Source organism: Anser anser (assembly GCF_964211835.1).
Source record: "Anser anser genome assembly, chromosome: 4".
NCBI lineage: Eukaryota > Metazoa > Chordata > Aves > Anseriformes > Anatidae > Anser > Anser anser.
In genome coordinates, this window is record NC_139724.1 from 30,849,423 (window position 1) to 30,867,294 (window position 17,872).

Sequence of the window (17,872 nt, forward strand, 5' to 3'; positions counted from 1 at the left end):
TAATTCAATACATTGTGTGTGCATCTATATAGATAAATAGCATATAGTTCAGGATAATAATATAGTTCAATATGTTCAATTCTTTTTTCTTCTAAACTGGAAATGGTCTTTATACAGACGCAGCTGAAACAGCTGCAAAAGGAAGAACATACCTGGTATTTCTACTTGAAGTAATGAAAGGAGTTTCAAAATAAAAATGGGTATCCAACATAGTGCGTCAGTAAATACAATGAAGAAAAAACGTTTGGCAAGGGTCATCTCTTTTTTGATATGATTCCGAATTTCAGTAGCCATAATAGCTGTTTGGTGAACACTATAGAACATGCTTCCATAGGAAAACACAATGATGATAAAAGCAGCCAAGTTTACACCTGTTGAAGAAGTTAAAATTAGTTATGATTTAACAGCACAATGGCAATTAAACATCACCTATTTGCAAGTTGAATAGTAAAGAAAAATCCTTTCTCTAAACTGCTAGTCCCATAGAATTAAGTGGCCAGACAATCTAAGTTGGTCTTCATCCAAACACTGAATTACTGCCTCTACTCCAGTATTTAAATTATCATTGCCTGACAAATGGCTGCCATTGGATCCAAACTATGTAGTTCTTCACTGGTCTTAACGTTGCTTTACTTCCCTGACAAAATTTATTCATTCAGGAATTTAATGGTCCTAACTTCTTTCTGCTTTCTGAACCCTTCATGCATTTTAAGATATGTAAGTATCAATCTAATATAGTAAAACTCTCAGGTTGGAAAAAGTCTGTAAGTGCATCTAAGTATGAGATGTGAACATCACAGCAAAGCTGCCGTATCTGTTCGAAAATCAGGTTTGTTATCATAAAAAATGAAGACTCTATGTATGTAAGGAAAAAAGGCAACTTACCTAAAAAAATGACAACAGAATAAATCTGACTTCCTGTACTTTCTGATTGCTCTGAGTGAAGAGGAAAACAGACGCCATTGGTGCCATAGTAGTTCCTGAAAAATTCCTTATTGCTCAGTGGAATAAAAGCAACAACAAACCCAATTATCCAGATAAGAACTAAAATGGAAATTGTCCTGCATTTTCTGGGCTTCAAACACCTAAAAGGATAAACTATGCAGATGTATTTTTCCAAAGTCAGGTATGTCAATAGTAATACTGACACCTCTGTAGACAGAATAGCCAGCGATCCCACCAATTGACAATGAATACTGTCCATCCACAACTGAGCGTGCTTGTTGTATTCTCCACGATATTTAAGATCAAAAGCTCCAATCACAAATAAATATATTCCCATCAGACAGTCAGCACCTGTGGGCATAGTGCTTAACATCATTATTCACACATCTGAATTTCCCATTCTCTTTGTGTATATGTCTACTAAAAATGAGACATACACACGTATGTATCAGTACACATTTACGTCAAATAATACATAGTTATAAAATCAATATTATAGTCAGAATGCTATTGTTTTCAAACTGATTTATTGAAGCTCAAAATTGGTTTGCAAGCAGCAGAGATATAATTTAATTTATAGAAATACCATTGCAAACCTTTTTTTTGATTAGATTTTATTCCTTTTTGATATTGACATTTTGCTTAAGATAGTTTGCTTTGAGCAAAGCATCTCTGCTGGACTCAAAGTTTAGTTTTTATTTGTCCACCTGATAATAGTTCAAAACTGATGTGCACAGGCTTCTATTAAGACTTGAAAGTAGTCAGCAAATACAAACAACATCATTCTTGCTCCTTATTAGCTTAGCAGGGAAAGGCAAAAGACAGAGGGAAGCTCCTGTGCAAGCCTGGGGTAACACCAAGAGGCATCGCTGTGACATTCCTTGAGCTCCTTCTCGAGCATCCAAAAGAGAGTTTCTGTTGTAGACCCTCAACATAGTCTCAACAGTCCTCACAAGTTCAGACATGTGCCCCATCCTCAAAACGATGATGCTGGATTAAAAACCATGAGCATAAGAGATGACACATTTGGCAATTATTTAATTCCTGTATTTGCTTCTTATTTTCAAGTCTTCTGCAACCAGGAAGACAATGAGCCTTGTTCAAATTTTAAGCATAGTGAAATATCATGATCCCTCTTCTCTTCCCCTGTTGCATTTTACTTGGGATTTCTGTGAAAAGGCTTAATAAACATTTCTCTAATAGCACTAGTAGGTGAAGAGAAGCTGTCTACATGGATCTGAAGCCTTCTCAGGTATTTTGATCAGTTTTGTGTGGTGTACAGACTGTTCCAATGGTTAAATAACAAAGTTTCAGAATCACTGATGTGATATTTAGAAATGTTCCAACTATTTTATACAGTGCTGACGATTACATTTCAAAATGCAACTAACAGCATTTGTGAAATAGTTAAGTTTAGATAGACTGTCTTGTATTGAGAAAGGGTACTTGAGACTGTAACACAATCTCACACAAAAAACTATAATTTTTAATATTGAGGAGCTAGGAGTGGTAGAATTTCTATATTTGTCTAAATAAATTTTTGCTTGTGCAAAAAAAAAAAAAACAAAACTGAATAACTACACGCGATAATGTTTACACACACGAATTGCTATTTACTCAAAAGGGCATACCAGTATTTAGGTTTATGGGCCTTTGATTTTTTTTATTATTATTTTTTCTTCTTGCTGTAGGAAGTGAGAGTTTGACACAGTATCTCCATCATTAGAATCAAACATGAAACCCTTGTAAGTTATCAACTGCCTATTGTTACAGAACAAAGGCAGCATCTAACAAACTTCCTGGTGTGTAAGATAAAGCATTTTGTATTACCATTCATAAGAGCACAAAAGTTCAGTTAATCCAGAGCTGGAAATATGTCACTATATTGTAATATCAGATGTTGTACACACTATCAGTAGATTAAAGCAATATTCTTTTACCTTTATGCACAGAATACTCACAGCAGAGAGACATTATTGAGATGGCGTGGAGCTTATTTTCCGATCTGATGTAAGGCCTCATACAGATAACAAAAATATTTCCAAAGCAAGTGATGGCAGATACAACCCAGACAAAAACTCTCTGTATAATGCTAGCTAAGAGATTCTCAAGGGACGAAATCCCATCGGTATTAGGCTTACAGCTGCGCACATGAGGGGCATATCCACAGTACTGGAATTTCTTAAAATATCTAAAAGCGAGAAACAAAACAAAACAAAACAGAAAATAGATGGCTCTAGTAAAGCTCTCTAGCAAATATTCAGAAAACATATTCTGAAAGAAGAAAAATTAATTTAAAATTGTCAAATTTGACAACTACTTGCATGCCACTTTTCAGACACTTTTGTTTTTACTTATTCAGTGTTCTGCAAGTTGTGAAATTCAGACCAAAGAAAGTGAACTGGATAAACAACTTACATGTGGGAGAGGTTTCTAAGGGGCCTGAACATTCTTCTCTGGATGTTTGCAATATCAATGCCCTCCAAGCTGCTGTAAACAATATACTCTTAATAAAACACAATATAAACTCAATAGTAGAAGAACAAACTTAATGAGCATTTAATTGTGTTCCTACGATTATATGAAACTAGAGATGAACTTTAATTGCCTCTAATCTGTCACTCTTTGAAACTTGAACAGAAAGTCTACATGAAAGCTAAAGTGGAACAAAATGAATCTCACTTAACTCTAATAAGCATTCTGTTCTTCCAAAATCACAGAGAAGGCTCTTTTAGTGCTCTCAGCAGTGCAATCGATGATTATTATGTTGCCCTTCCAAAGTATTGTTCTACCCATGTTCTTTCATCATCTCTGGGAAAATAATAACTTGTTCCAATAGTAATATTTTACATTTCTGTCCCAGGGAGTGCTTTGCTAGACAAACAAACCACTGCAAGAATTCAGTCTTTATTGTGTCAAGATCAGCAGGAAGTTGGTACACAGAACTTGGCATGTAAGGGAAAATGTTGGATTTCTGGTGACACATAGGTGGGATTTCTTATTTTATTTTTTAATATATGGAAAATAGCACTATTATTTCTCCTGCAGTGCTAGATCAGTACTGTGTAACTGTGTAAGCTGTTCTTTTAGAACTTCAGTTTCTGTATTCTTCTGGACTATTCTTTATGGTGCATTAGATGTGCACCATGTCTTCTAGACTGCAACCTGTCAAGAGAGCTTTGGTTATTTTTGTGTGCAGCCTTATTTGAATTTACTGTTCAATGCTTTAAGTGCAATATTCATGTGAGTTCTGAAAATATTTAGGCAAAAGTGGAGAAAGGTATTAGTCTTAATGGTTATTTGCTTTGGGCTACTGGACAGTTTTGCTTGGAGACAGGAATAAGGCCCCAAATATGGAAACTTCTTAGTCTTAGTTAAGCAGTGAATGAATCCCGGGGCGTGATTTCCCTAACTACTCCTACCATTTCAAAATAGGAAGGAGGCAATGGATGTTCTACAAAATGAGTGCTGAAACATACCATTTCCTACAGATCTGTCTCCAGGTTTATCAACTTTCCTAACTTAAAAATATGGAAGGTCCTGACCACTCAATTGCATGAAATCTTCGGTGTCAAATAATGGCTAAAGTCTATGCTGCAGCTTGACTGCTAGGGAGGTAATTAATTATCTTCTGTGCTCAGCTATTTATTTTCATGTATCTTTTACAGATTTAGTATTTTCAGGCCTTTAGCTATTTGCCAAATTCAGTTGAATTTGGCCACTTGAGTCCAAACTGTTGTAAGGAAATGGGACTGATCAACAAAGGCACATGTGCTGTGGCTTCTGGCTGCAACTCTGGGGTCAAATCACAAACTCTAGTTATTCCCCTCTCCAAGGAAACATATTTTTGGATCTCCATGGCCATTTTGAAGTTACAAATGGGAAAAGCAAATGCTGTGTTCTACTGAGCTGGTTGGTCATTGCAGACATGCATTTGCCTGTGAAGATATATTTAATCTACCACAGGACCAGTTTCAGCTTTGCAAGACTGTCACTGCACCATCACTCAGTTTCAGAAAGGGTTCTACTGGCAGAATTCATGTTTCAGCTGCTGTGTTATTTCAGCCATAAAAATTACCCCTAAACTCTTCAAAAAGATTTGCAAAAGTCCCATCCCCTCTGACATGACAACTGAATTGTGCCATAAGTTGTGCAAGGTCAAAGTAGGGTTGCATTAATCCTTCTCTGTAATAGTGGAATAGACAACATTCTTCATGAAATGGAATTTTTGATCTCTTTTTGTTGGAGAAATTTCCATTATGATACCGGTATTTATATGAAGGTAAATTGAAACGTTGTTAATAGTTATTTTCCAGGTTGAAATTGTTGAGGATCATAACTATAACCTATTTCAAAGGCAATTTCTTTTAAAACATATTTGGGATTATGACCTTCTGAAGGAGATGTGTATTATTACATAGTAAATAAAAATAAATGATTGCAGAGAAATACTTGATACTTACAGGGATTTGAGTTTAGTTAGAAAATCAAACTGGTCTATTTGAATTTTCTTGATTGGGTTATAAGAAAGGTTCCTGTAAATACAACACAGATTTAAGCAATTTTGCACGTTTTCTTTACAGCCTGTTCCAAAGATAAAGTAAAAATACATAATTCATGTGTGTTTTCAGTCCTGTAGGAAGGACTCGTATTATCGGCAGTTAAAACTGCAAACAGTATCATTCATTTAGCATTATTCAGCTTGCTAAGCTAGTGGAAAGAGTAGTCAGATGCTCCACAGACATACAATAATCACACATGCACACATCACACACACACATCACACACATCCTGTATCTCCCAAACTGACACTTAAAGGTTTTGACTATAGGAATACTTCGGTATTAAACTTTTAGGAATTATCTTTTAAGTAAAATAATGTAGTTGAATTGCATGCATTTAGAAACAGAATTTAAAATTTAGTTTTATTATTGATAAAATCCATCTTTTCATAATGATTTGTGTGAGTTCAAAAAGAGACAGAGGCAATGAAATGTAAAAATAGACTTTAGTGCTAGATGCTGTTATTCCGCACAAGAGTATTTCTAGATATATTCCCTATTTCTTCTCCCTATAACTTTTTCTTATGTTTTTGTTTTGATGCTATAACCGAAACGTGCAAACACAGTATATGCAGCTGATAACACTTAGTTGTCCCAGTATGTTGTGACTGATCCCAAGAGGGCTGGAAAATCAGAAAAATAAGTTACTGTACATACTGACAGCTGGTTAAAAATAGTTACAGGATTTTTCAGTTGTGCCTGACAGAGGTAGACACAGGGACTTTGCTCAGGAAGGTTAAGCTCCAGTGGAACAGTTGCTCACAGCAGCGGACAAAAAATCAATACTTTCTCAAAAGGTACATAGGTTATACATAGCTATTAGGTCCACTGAGGAGCCTTGTTACTGCCCTGACATCTTCTTGGTTTAAAATCAAAATGCAGGATAAAGGCAGGATAAAATGTGCTGGCTTGTGCTCTGGAGATTCTTCAATTTTGTGATTAGTGTCTCTTTCAAATTATGTGAGAAAGACTGGGACTTTCCAGCAGCAGCATTTGAATTTTTCTATGCACACATTATGGAAAAAGAAAGAATGCCTTTCTGGTTTTATAAAATGTTATGCTTTTTTTGGAACTCTTTTACAAGAAAAAAGCAGTTGCTAACAAGGCATCTCTATGAACCTCTGAAACATTTATTTTTAGAGCCAAATCACTATATCACATTAAAAACTCCTATTGAAATTATGAAGTTCTGATACAGCTAGCATAGCTCATTTTTCATATAGTAACAAGATCTAGAAAAGATTGAATTTGAACTTGCTCTCTTTTTGGACATGAAAATATCCATCTTTTACAAAACTAATATCAAAATAATGGTATATACATTTCTTTTCCTTTTGGTTTAAGTGTTTTTAGGGAGAGCTAATATGATGCATACAGAGATGTTCTTTTCTTTCCTGGCATTCATGACTGAAAGCATGTTATATGAGTAATATACAGTTATATAATAATAATAAGAATAAGAATCAAGAATCCTTACAGTTGTGAAAGCTCCTTTAGATCCTTAAATATATATGGAGGAAGTGATTCAATCTTGTTGCTAGCCAAGTCTCTGCAGAAACAACCATAGGTGGGATATCATAAGTTCCTAGTAGGTTCAGTTGTTTAGCTGAAGAGTTTTGTAATTCCAAGATACACAGTTTTATTCTATTTGCCAATTAGAATATTATTTATTATATAGGTTTATCAGAAACTTGGACTGTTAAAGAATGCTGATAAAACAACATGGAAAGCTAGATTCAATAGATTTCCCTTAGCCTAGTTCAAATATGTCATTAGATATATAATTTATTATCATTATATGTACATGAAAAAGAAATTGAAATACACTTAACTTGGGTTGCAAGAATTTAGAAATAAATTAAACATAGTGTTTTATGATGGGAATCGTCTCTCATCTCATATGGGTTACCCAACGCTACATCTTTCCCTTAGTTCTCCTCTCTAACTTGCTGTTATTTTTACTAAACATGGAGAGTATTAATCACTGTGGACAGAGAAGTAAAGACCCTAGCTCAAAAGAAATCGGCAAACCAGTCTAAAAGACAATGAATGTACACATGCACCTAGAGTGTGGTGATATTCTATTAATTATTAATAATTAAGATTAATTAATATGATTCTATTCAGGTAATGCAATGACCTCAATGATCTTATGAGCAAAAAGACAATATTATTGAGAATCTCAGAGTATTACTTTATTGCCTATTTTTTCCTTGTTAAATACATGGAAAAAACTGAGGATAGGTGCTATTTCCAGAGCATGTCATGTGAAATAGAATTTATGTTAAATTTTTGTTAAATGACATATGCAAAATAAATTATAAAACTTTGTGACTTGTAGAACAAGTAAAAGAAGAAATTGACTCACAATTCGTCTAACATCTGGAGAGAAGAAAAACTGTTTTCATTTAAAGAGCTGATTTTATTTCGCCTCATCACCCTGAAAGGAGAAAACAAACTTATATTACTGTTGCTTGAAAACTACTTGTTTTTGAAGAATACTTCACAAACTTTTAAAATTCTTTCTTAGCTGGATCTTCAAATATCTGCCTCACTAATTTAGTTAACAAGCTGATCAATATAGAAACTTACAGTTTTACAATTCCACAAATACCTTTTGTTGTCTAGGCATGCATTTGCATGTATATCATGTGCTCTTTTAGCTATATTGGTACCTACCAACAAGAACAGAAGGATATGATACCACAGTAATACGGTTGGCTGCTGTTTGAGAATTCAAGATATTTTAAGGAATAAAACTAATTCTTAACAAAAATTTGAACGTTCAAACTCTGTATCCTGGGCTGCATCAAAAGAAGTACAGAAGCAGGTCAAAGGAGGTGACTGTCCCTCTCTGCTCCACTTGTGTGAGGTCCCACCTGGAGTGCTGCATTCAGTTCAGGGCCCCCAGCACAAGGACATGGACCAGCTACAGCAGCTCCACAGGAGGGCCACGAAGATGATCAGAGGGTTGGAGCACCTCTCCTATGAAGACAGGCTGAAGGCGTTGGGGTTGCTCAGCCTGGAGGAGAGAAGGTTCTGGGGAGACCTTACAGCAGCCTTCCAGTACCTAAAGGGGGCCTACAGGAAAGCTGGGAGGGACTCTTGGTCAGGGAGTGTAGGGATAGGACAAGGGGTAATGGCTTTAAACTAAAAGAGGGGAGATTTAGATTAGATACAAGGAAGATGTTCTTCACTCAGAGGTTGGTGAGTTACTGGCACAGGTTGCCCAGAGAAGCTGTGGGTGCCCCATCCCTGGAGGTGTTCAAGGCCAGGCTGGATGGGGCTTTGGGCAACCTGGTCTGGTGGGAGGTGTCCCTGTTCATGGCGGGGGGTTGGAACTGGATGATCCTGAAGGTCCCTTCCAACCCAAATCATTCTGTGATTCTTTGATTCCTTCAGTTAAGTTCATTTAGCCACGCTGCCATTCTAGTGCTCTTTATTCACTCAAGTCTTTCCATTATCCATAGGAGGCCAATATAATTTTTCTGAGATCAGGAGAAAGATAAATTGGGCTAGGCAGCTTGGGACCTAACAGCACCTTGGAAACAAGCACATAGTTGTGCAACTTTTCCTTTAGTCATATTTCATCTGTCACTATGCTTTCTCCTTAAATAAACAAGCTGGACTTTAAAAGCAATGAGAAAGCCAAGAATGTGGATCCCACAGAAGATTTAACAATTTGAAAAGTGACAACTACTATGTAGCGTACTAATCGATCAAAAGATAGATTGGATTTTCTGAAGATCATTACAACATCACTGAAGATAATTTGATGAGAATTTTGAAATTGATGGACCAACAAACTGGGCCATTAAACTTTTTAAAATAAAAAATAAGCTACCTATTTTGTATTTTTGCTTCTTTTTAGTATGACATTTTTCCTTCTCTCCCAAGTAAAAAGTTAAAATGACATTTTCTGAATCTTATTATCAGTCAAAATCACTTCAGTGAAGTTTAGTTACATACATCAAGGACAAATTTTGCTATAAATTTAAACAGTGTAACCACTGTATAGGCATCTAAATAACCACGACACTCAGGAAACTTTTAGCTCAAATATAAATCATTAGGGCTGGCTAACGTATCCTGTTACTTACAGTACAGTTAGAGTGTTGCAGGAGAAAAAAGTGATATTTCTTAAATGATGGATATGGTTGCCTTCAAGGTCTCTAGGATATAAAAACAAAACATTAATCACCAAAAAATAAATTTATTTCATTCAGGCAGTTATTCTAAGTTAATTAAAGAAAAATACTACCAGAATGCTATGATTGCATAAAAGAGAACAGAAACCAGACATCTATTTTTTTCTACACACCTGGCTGATGACTCCAGGTCATCAACCCTGCAGTGAACCAGCAGGCACTCTGTAAGATCATTCCAGTGCCCATTAGAAAAAGTGGTATGGAAGTGCAATATAAAGACAAAAAAATATTGTTTTTCTAGTGAAATACAAGGTAGACTTACAGCCAGTTTAGTCTTGGCATATATTGGCACAGAGGTTTGTCAGGCAAACGAGCAAGAGAATTATTCATCATTTCTCTGAAAAAAAAAAAAAAGTAAAATAAATTATAGCTGACTATATTTGCCAAAAATTACCTAATAGAAAAAAATTCTTCTCTCTTATATTTGTACTTTTGGAAAAAGGCAGTCAAAGCTTGATTCATTTCTCAGAGTCTTAGAGGCAGTATTATTTTCTTAAACTTCCGTATATTCCCTATGGCATTCAGTGGAACACTATTTTATCTTTGACTTGTTAGTTACCAGGTAAAGGGAAGATGCCCATTCCATAGCATTTTAAATAAAGCAATTTGAATTTTTACTATGTTGTCATGACATGTAATTTCTATCAGTGATGCAGGAAGGGGGAGGTAGAAGGAGGTTTGCCTCTAGGCTGCAGGGGAAGGGGTCTCTTGTGTTGGCAGCTGGAGAGGACAAGGGCAGGTTATGGACAGGGTCTCGGAGATAGAAGTTGGGCTGCTGCCAAGAGCCAGGCAGGAGCTGTGGAGCAGCGCTGGCTACCCATACCCCTACCTCCTGTGGGCAACTGGCACCCACTGCTGCAGCTGCCATGTTCTTTTCCTCTCAGTGCCATAGTCTTTTTGCTCTTTTTATTTTTTTTAACCCCAACTATCTTCCTATGCTTTTCCAGATACCATATGTCTGCTGCTGCCAAAATCCTCCTACTCTAGCATGTCACACCTGGCAGCACGAAGCAGCAGCATGTTTACCCTCCTCATTTAGGTGTTTCCCACTCCCGTACGTGGAGTGGAAAGTTTTGCAGACTTTCCTGGGATAGAGCCCAGTGCTTGCCAAGGATGTTAGCTGTAGATTCATTTTAGAAAGTGTAGGATCTCACACATCCTGTCTGGCCTTTTGTGTGCCTTTAGGAAAAGCAATTGTGTTCCTATTGATTTTGGTAGTTCATAGCTGCATTTGGGTCATTTATCTATGTAAAATGGACTGAAAAGATGGGCTCCACAGGGGCTGGGTAGGTTTCTGAAATAGAAGCTCTCCTGCAACAGCAAACAATATAGTGTGGTGAGCAAGCACGGTCATTATAAAAAGTTTTTGTCTGTTTGTTTTTAAATATATCTGTCTTTCTTGTTCTGTTCTTTTAAATAACACTTTTGGTTCTTATTCCATACTTACAGGAGAATAAGTGATTTGAGTCCGTAAAATGTTAATGGAGAGATCCGATTTATTCTATTATTTTCAATTATCCTATAAATTACAGCAAAGCATGTATCAGGTTGATAGTTGACTACAGTCTTAAATTGAACAGATGATAAAAAATAATATACTTTGAAGTCATATTTTTCAAATGCCCATTCAAGCTACTTAAATAAAATTGGCACACTACTACATAGTATGTCAGGGTATTCATCAAAATAATTGCCTTTCAGAAGAATTAAATATTTTTTAGAAATTTTAAACTTAGAGAAAGTAATTACTTTCAATTTAGAAAAAGGGTGTTTTCATGCATGTTTTAAAATTCTTTGATCAGGACTTTGAATGGATTCTCTGTGAAAACAAAGCACTAGTACAAAACAGTGTTCCAAGGTAATCCATCAGTTCAAAACACACAGAAAAATGTTAGATATATTGTTATATGCTTATTTTTAATAATTTTACTGAGTTAAAATAGTATTTAATTTCCATCTGTCTAAAATACAGCAATAAATCAATAGTTCAGATGATAAAGTCATTTTTTTTCTGGGACATTTCAAGTACTACTTAAAGGTAAAGACCTGCCCCAAAATAATTTCTACTCTTGTAGTGACTGAGTTATTTAATGTAATAATATGTAATAAGCAATTACTAATAACAATATTTAGGATTGTAAAATAAGTCAGGCAACTGAGACTCTGCTCTCACAGAGTGTAACTTGAGTTCCTTAATTATTAGCTGGTACAAAAGTAGAGCTACACACAAAAATGAAAGCAGTCCATATATTATTATACTGCTTCAATTATTCCTTGATAAAATAAGCATACAAATGAGAAAATAACATACAGCCATTCAAGTTTATGGAGATCTTCAAAGACACCAGGCTTCAAATTGGTTAACTTGTTGTTACTCAGGTATCTGAATCAAGATCAATAAAAGATAAACAAATGGGATGCATCAGATGCATGAAAATGAGTTTCAAGATCTTTCCTTGATAACTTACAAGAATACATCTTCTTTTTTAATTTAATTTAATTTAATTTTTACAATTATTATTTTTGATTATGGCAATATTCATGCCTTTACTTGAAAAATAACCCACTTATTAAGCAAAACACCTGCTCATATGTGATTCCAGCCTCTCTTTCCCCAAGAAAGCCAATTTTCTTTGACAGCAGGGGATGTCCAGGCATGTGTCTTTCATAGAAATGCCAGAGCTAAGTTGAACTCTCCATAGTGAGGACTTTTGGAAAAATTATGTGGAACATTTTGTCTTATCTGTAAGAAAATAGCAATGCTGAGCATTTTCACTGCCACGTTTTAGGCTCATTCCAGTTTCCTTCTGTGGAGTGATTAGTTCCATGAATTTTTCTGGGATCATGCTCAGTCTTTGCTAAGGACATTAGTCATGAATGTAGATACCAGAATCATGGAAAAGGAAACCCGGAGAAATGAAGGGTGGCACTATAAATGGTCTGGGAAGGTAATAACAGCAGCTGTAATAACAGATAGTCATCAACCACACTCATGAAGGAAAAGTAAAATGTAGAACAGAAAAAAACCCACAAACCTTAAAAAACACTATAGAAACAAACGAACAAAAAATGGAACAATGTAATTTATGTATCATCTCTTTCACTGAAATATTTCCTTAGAAGTTAAAAGCACCTTTCAAAAAGCTGCTGCATAATAAAGAAAAAAAAAGTGTTCTTTTTATTACTGATACTGGTTGCTTTGGTTTGCTTCTGTAAACCAGAATAGCATGTTAAAGAGTTTCCATTCAATGCAAATTCTTGCTTTTGTTTCACTCCTTTTTCATTCTTTCTGCCTTTATCAAAGTAACTACCACACTGTCTCCTTCTTCCATTCCACATAGTTGGGGAATAGGAGTGTAGTATAGAGCTCACTTGTATTTTCAAAGTATTGTCCTATCAGATAAACTCAAATAGATAGAAATAGCACAAATAGCTCTTTATATATCGTTTTCTCAATCATATCATCAATCATTTTGCAATTCCCTAACACTGAAACAAATAAGAGAGATATTTGTAGCAATTCTCAGAGCTGTTCATGTTGCTCTTCATTTAAACAGTCCTAAAGCAATACTTACAGTTTTGTCAAGTTGTATAAACCTTTGAAAGCATGTTTGGACACAGCTCTGATTTTATTATTCTGAAGATACCTAAGAAGATACAACAATAACAATAATTGATTTCTTCAGGCATGCAGTCAAAGCAATCATAAATAAAGAATTAAAATCTATCAACTAAACTGAATTTACATGTGATACTGGAAAAGAAGCTGTCAAACTTGTTACACCCTAAATGTGACAATAATAATTTCATGGCTGTTGTTGAAAAGATTGCAAAAATATTTTAAAAGAAATAAAAACTCATGACAAAATTACAAAATTCATTCAAAGAGACACTTGGTTTGCTGAAGATGAACAAAGAAATGCTTGTACTTGACATTCTGTTTTAGGTTCCAATCTTTCAGTCCTTACCTTTGTGACCTGACTTTTATGTTTAGCCAGAACTCCACTACAAGCAAGAGCATTTTGTGTGGCAAATGTCAAATAAACAAATGTTTTTGACATTTCTTTTTAGACTACCAGAGAAATTTCAAAACACTTCACTTCAAGATAATACCATAATAATATAGAATGAATCTTGCCGATTTTCTGAAAAATAAAGAATACTATTTTTTTCTTGTTTTTCGTCATCTACTTTGATGAAACAGTAAGATCAAAAATACTACAATCTGCAAATGTTAAATGATTAAAAAATAATTTTAAAGCATTATGGTGTTATTCTCTGAGAAATCTATAAATAGAAATCCTTTATATTAAACTAGTCAACGATACATACAGTCCTGATGCATTCCTGTTACAAACAGTGACAAAAAAATCAGCTTTTAGAAAATGGGTTTGTGTCAAACACTGTTCAATAACTTTCTGAAAACGTATAGTCATCAATTCAACAAATGTTTTGTACAGGGAGGTATAACTATTTCTTTTCATGAAAACACATCTTCCAAGACTTTAAGGTAATGGTACTTAACTTTGTGAACACAAGATGGTGCTGCAGTACAGTGCAGTTTCCATAAAAGTTTTATGTTTTCTAGGAACTTAAGAACCCTGTTCTAGAATTTTGCATGCAATTCTTAATTGCACTAATTCTGTATAAGTCAAACTCATTAAAGGCTATAATTTTTGAACAACATAGCTTTTGGACATAATAAAACACAATCTGACTACTTGAAACATTATCAAAGTAGTAACAGACATATAGAAGCAAAACCAAGTGCCATGTGAGTAAGCTTCCCATAACAGCAGAAAAAACTAAGTGAACTTAGACTTTTACTTTGCAGAGTAAATGAATTCATACATTCCTTTCTTTTGTCATATTGCTATTCATTATAAATCTAACTTTGTTCAGACATGATGAAGTTTTAGCATTTTTCTGGTATAAAACAATCAATATAATAAAAATTAAATATGCAGAAATGATAGTTTTGCTCAAAGAGGGATATCAAGTCAAGCTAATTGAGCCAAACAAGGTTACATGATTACCTGATGTACCCAAGAGTAAGACAAAACAGAATTTTGAGTGTAAACTGAGACTTGTCACTCAGATGTTAAGCTTTGTGTGTATGTATGTGTGTGAGAGAGACAGGCAGCCAGAGAGAACAAATATTTAAAGCTCTTAAATAGATATTTTAAGGTGAAATGCTTCCTTACAGATTTTTAAGGTCTTGGTATTTCTTGAAAACGTCAGCAGAAAGTTTCCTTAGCAGATTCCTCTGAAGAGACCTGTAGGAATGAATGCACACAATAAAACTACTCTGTAGGTGAATTTATCCTATTTCATGCAATTCTAATGACTTCACTGTGTTTAATGAATTTTCACAGTAAATCAAATGATTTGGCAGGAATAATTAGATATTTCCAGAAGGGTCAATATTTAGGAGTGTCTCTGTATGGTTTATTAACCAAAAACAGAACAGCTCTTTGCTGTCATACTCTGTTTCTGAAGTACATTAAATTCAATCAGATTTGACTGCACTGATCAATTCAAGTAAAGAGTTTAAGCTAGAAGTGAGTTTGAGTTAATGGATTAGGAGGAGACTGTGAAAAGACATGAAAAGACAAATAGGTAAGATAATCTTACCCATTTCTGTAATTTTGGAAGCTACTGTTGTCCCCATTTTCTGTTTTTCATACAGACAGTACCCCTCCAATCCTCCCTCTCCAGATGATTAAAAATGTGATTAAAACAGCATGAATTAATGTTAATGATGTGAGACCAAGAGTATCACTAGATTCCTGATCAAGGTAGAAAGACAAGAGTTTTCCCTCTCAGACTGAAAAAAAAAATCACACTCCTCATTTCTGAGGCAAGAAGATTCCTTCGGAAACTTGCTCTAGATGCAGTCCTCATTCAGCCCACACAGCCATAGGTAGCTGATGGGAAAAATAAAAGGCCTGTTTCCTGGGAATGGAGAGAGCTACAGTCTCATCCTTGAGTAGACAGTGAATAAAGATAAACACCAGCTAAAGATCTGTCAGTATTTTTCTGGGAGGCATTGGGAAGACTGCATTGCCCACCATCGACACCATCCTGCTGTGGAGCCCATGCAGTGGGCCATGAAGCACAGATGTAGTCATGAGGCACCACCACGCAGCCTTGCCTCACGCTTCCTCGCCTCATCCCTCAAGGAAAGGAAAAGTGGTGTTGCTGCTGTTTGATTATGGAACAGGGTTAGTTTTGAATATGACAACAACTTAGAGCTGGGGATGCTCTACTGTCTGCCATTTTGCTGTTCTAGGGATTGGTGGTACAGGCCGTAGTTGTTTTCTGCTTTCCCCTCCTGGCAGCCAACAATTGCAATAGGCAATTGCCCATTACAATGGGACTCGGAGAGCCTAGTGCTCCCTCCCAGCTTCCTGCAGTGCTGCAACTTTTGTTATTCAGTAAGAGCATCTTTGCTAATGCTAGATAATAAAAGCAACATGAGAATCTCAATATTCATACCTATTTAAGCATTAAGCCCAATACTTTATCATCAAAGAATATTCTTCAATGTCCTCAGGGCAGTTGACAAAATAATAGTTAAATCCAAGAATTGAAAATATTTGGGTATAAACTAAAACACAGATTTATTTCAATTTATTTATTCCTGACAAGGACAAAAATAATTTAGGGCACAGCTGGACTAAAACAGAGTCTAGCCCAAAAGCCAGCTTACCTGACTCACTGCTTTTTCTACAGCTAGGACTGGGCCATTGCTTTTGAAGTCTTTGCTGGCTCTGAGCCAACAGCAAGTTTAAATACATTATTAAATACATATGACATTCTGCATTAAACTTAAATTGAAGTTTTGTGGTAATTGAACACATACCCAGCAAGAAGAACCTCAGCCACTCATGGACACAAAACAGAACCGAACAGAAAGGTCTGTACCCTTGCTTTATAGGAAAGATCCTCAGGTAAGGACTGGTGATACTGCCCTCTATTCACCTTTTAGAAAATGGCATCTCAAGCAGTTGTGTGCAAACAAAGAGCAGTATCAACCATTTGCAGATCTCTTCATAAAGTCTGGATTGCACATACATATCTGTATGACGACCCAGCTGAGATTAAACCCTCATAAATAATAGCCTATTCAGAGACATTGAATGAGAACTAAAAAGATTTGCTCAACCAGGTGGTTCTACTAAGATCAAAGTTAGTGATGATATTATCAGTCTATAGACTAGGAATATTGCCAGAATCATAGAACAATGAAAAAGTCCTAAGCATTATGTCCTAAAAGGAAACATTTATTTTAAAGATTTCTTTAGGTTTTCTGAAATTGTTGCTACTGCAAGTCACTGTTACAAATATAAAACGACCATTTCACATAGCTTTTTTTTTTTTTTTAGTTTCTTTTCTTTCATTTTATGCAGTGAGAATCTGTACTTTAAACATCAAAGGACTTATCAACAGTGAGATACTATGCTTTCACAAACACCAGCTGAGCCAACTGGTCATAACTATATGGCTGGAGTTGTGAAGTGGTTGTAGAACTGATAGTCAAGCCTAAACAGAGCAAGAGGCCACATTTCTGCTTTACTTACATCATAGTTATGTTTGAAGAAACCGAAGGGACAGCACGCAGTTTGACAGCATCGCAGAAGATCTCCAGCCCTTGGCACACACATTCTGCTGGCACAGCACCAGCCACTGCATGAAAGCAAGAAGGTTGGGTGGGTGGTACGATCAGACGGGGAGAAAAGAAATATAGTGTAAAAGAACAGTGAGCTCAAAGGCAGACATAGCAGCCTATGTTAAACAATTTAAATTAAGGCATACATTGGTTTTACATAATTTATTTAGATCTAGGAATGCCCTAGCATTAAACATAAAGGAACATAAAAAATTGTCACCTCCTGACCTCAGTGAAAGAGCTTTTACAGCTGAGCTACAGGCTTTATACAGGAATATGGCATGGTACCATTGTTTTTTCTTTTTCAGATTTTTATGACCCTAGATTATTCAGTCCTTTTATATTTGCTAGAATGGGCACAGTTCTTTAACTTAGTGCTTGTAGTGGACAACCGTCAGAAAATCTGTACGAATGGACAAAAGACTGTAGATGTGGACTAGGGTTCAAGAATCATTTGATGTGCGAAAAAGTGAATTGAAAGAATG

At 35.5% G+C, this 17,872-nt stretch overlaps 1 protein-coding gene across 8 annotated transcripts in view; it reads right to left on the minus strand.

The window, feature by feature from the left end:
* Window positions 1-17,872, minus strand: part of RXFP1 (relaxin family peptide receptor 1) — a 56,406-nt gene that overhangs the window by 3,569 nt on the left and 34,965 nt on the right. For 6 of the 8 annotated variants that reach the window (XM_083832704.1, XM_083832698.1, XM_083832700.1 and 3 more), the window contains 14 exons: window positions 17,299-17,404; window positions 14,920-14,991; window positions 13,291-13,362; window positions 12,027-12,098; window positions 11,163-11,234; window positions 9,978-10,052; window positions 9,608-9,679; window positions 7,876-7,947; window positions 6,985-7,056; window positions 5,409-5,480; window positions 3,364-3,435; window positions 2,886-3,136; window positions 886-1,296; window positions 153-371 (listed from right to left, as the gene is read on the minus strand). In XM_083832704.1, the coding sequence (XP_083688830.1) occupies window positions 153-371; window positions 886-1,296; window positions 2,886-3,136; window positions 3,364-3,435; window positions 5,409-5,480; window positions 6,985-7,056; window positions 7,876-7,947; window positions 9,608-9,679; window positions 9,978-10,052; window positions 11,163-11,234; window positions 12,027-12,098; window positions 13,291-13,362; window positions 14,920-14,991; window positions 17,299-17,404 (1,710 nt within the window). The remainder of the gene's footprint in view (window positions 1-152; window positions 372-885; window positions 1,297-2,885; window positions 3,137-3,363; window positions 3,436-5,408; window positions 5,481-6,984; window positions 7,057-7,875; window positions 7,948-9,607; window positions 9,680-9,977; window positions 10,053-11,162; window positions 11,235-12,026; window positions 12,099-13,290; window positions 13,363-14,919; window positions 14,992-17,298; window positions 17,405-17,872) is intronic. The other 2 variants (XM_083832703.1, XM_083832702.1) reach the window with 2 other exon arrangements.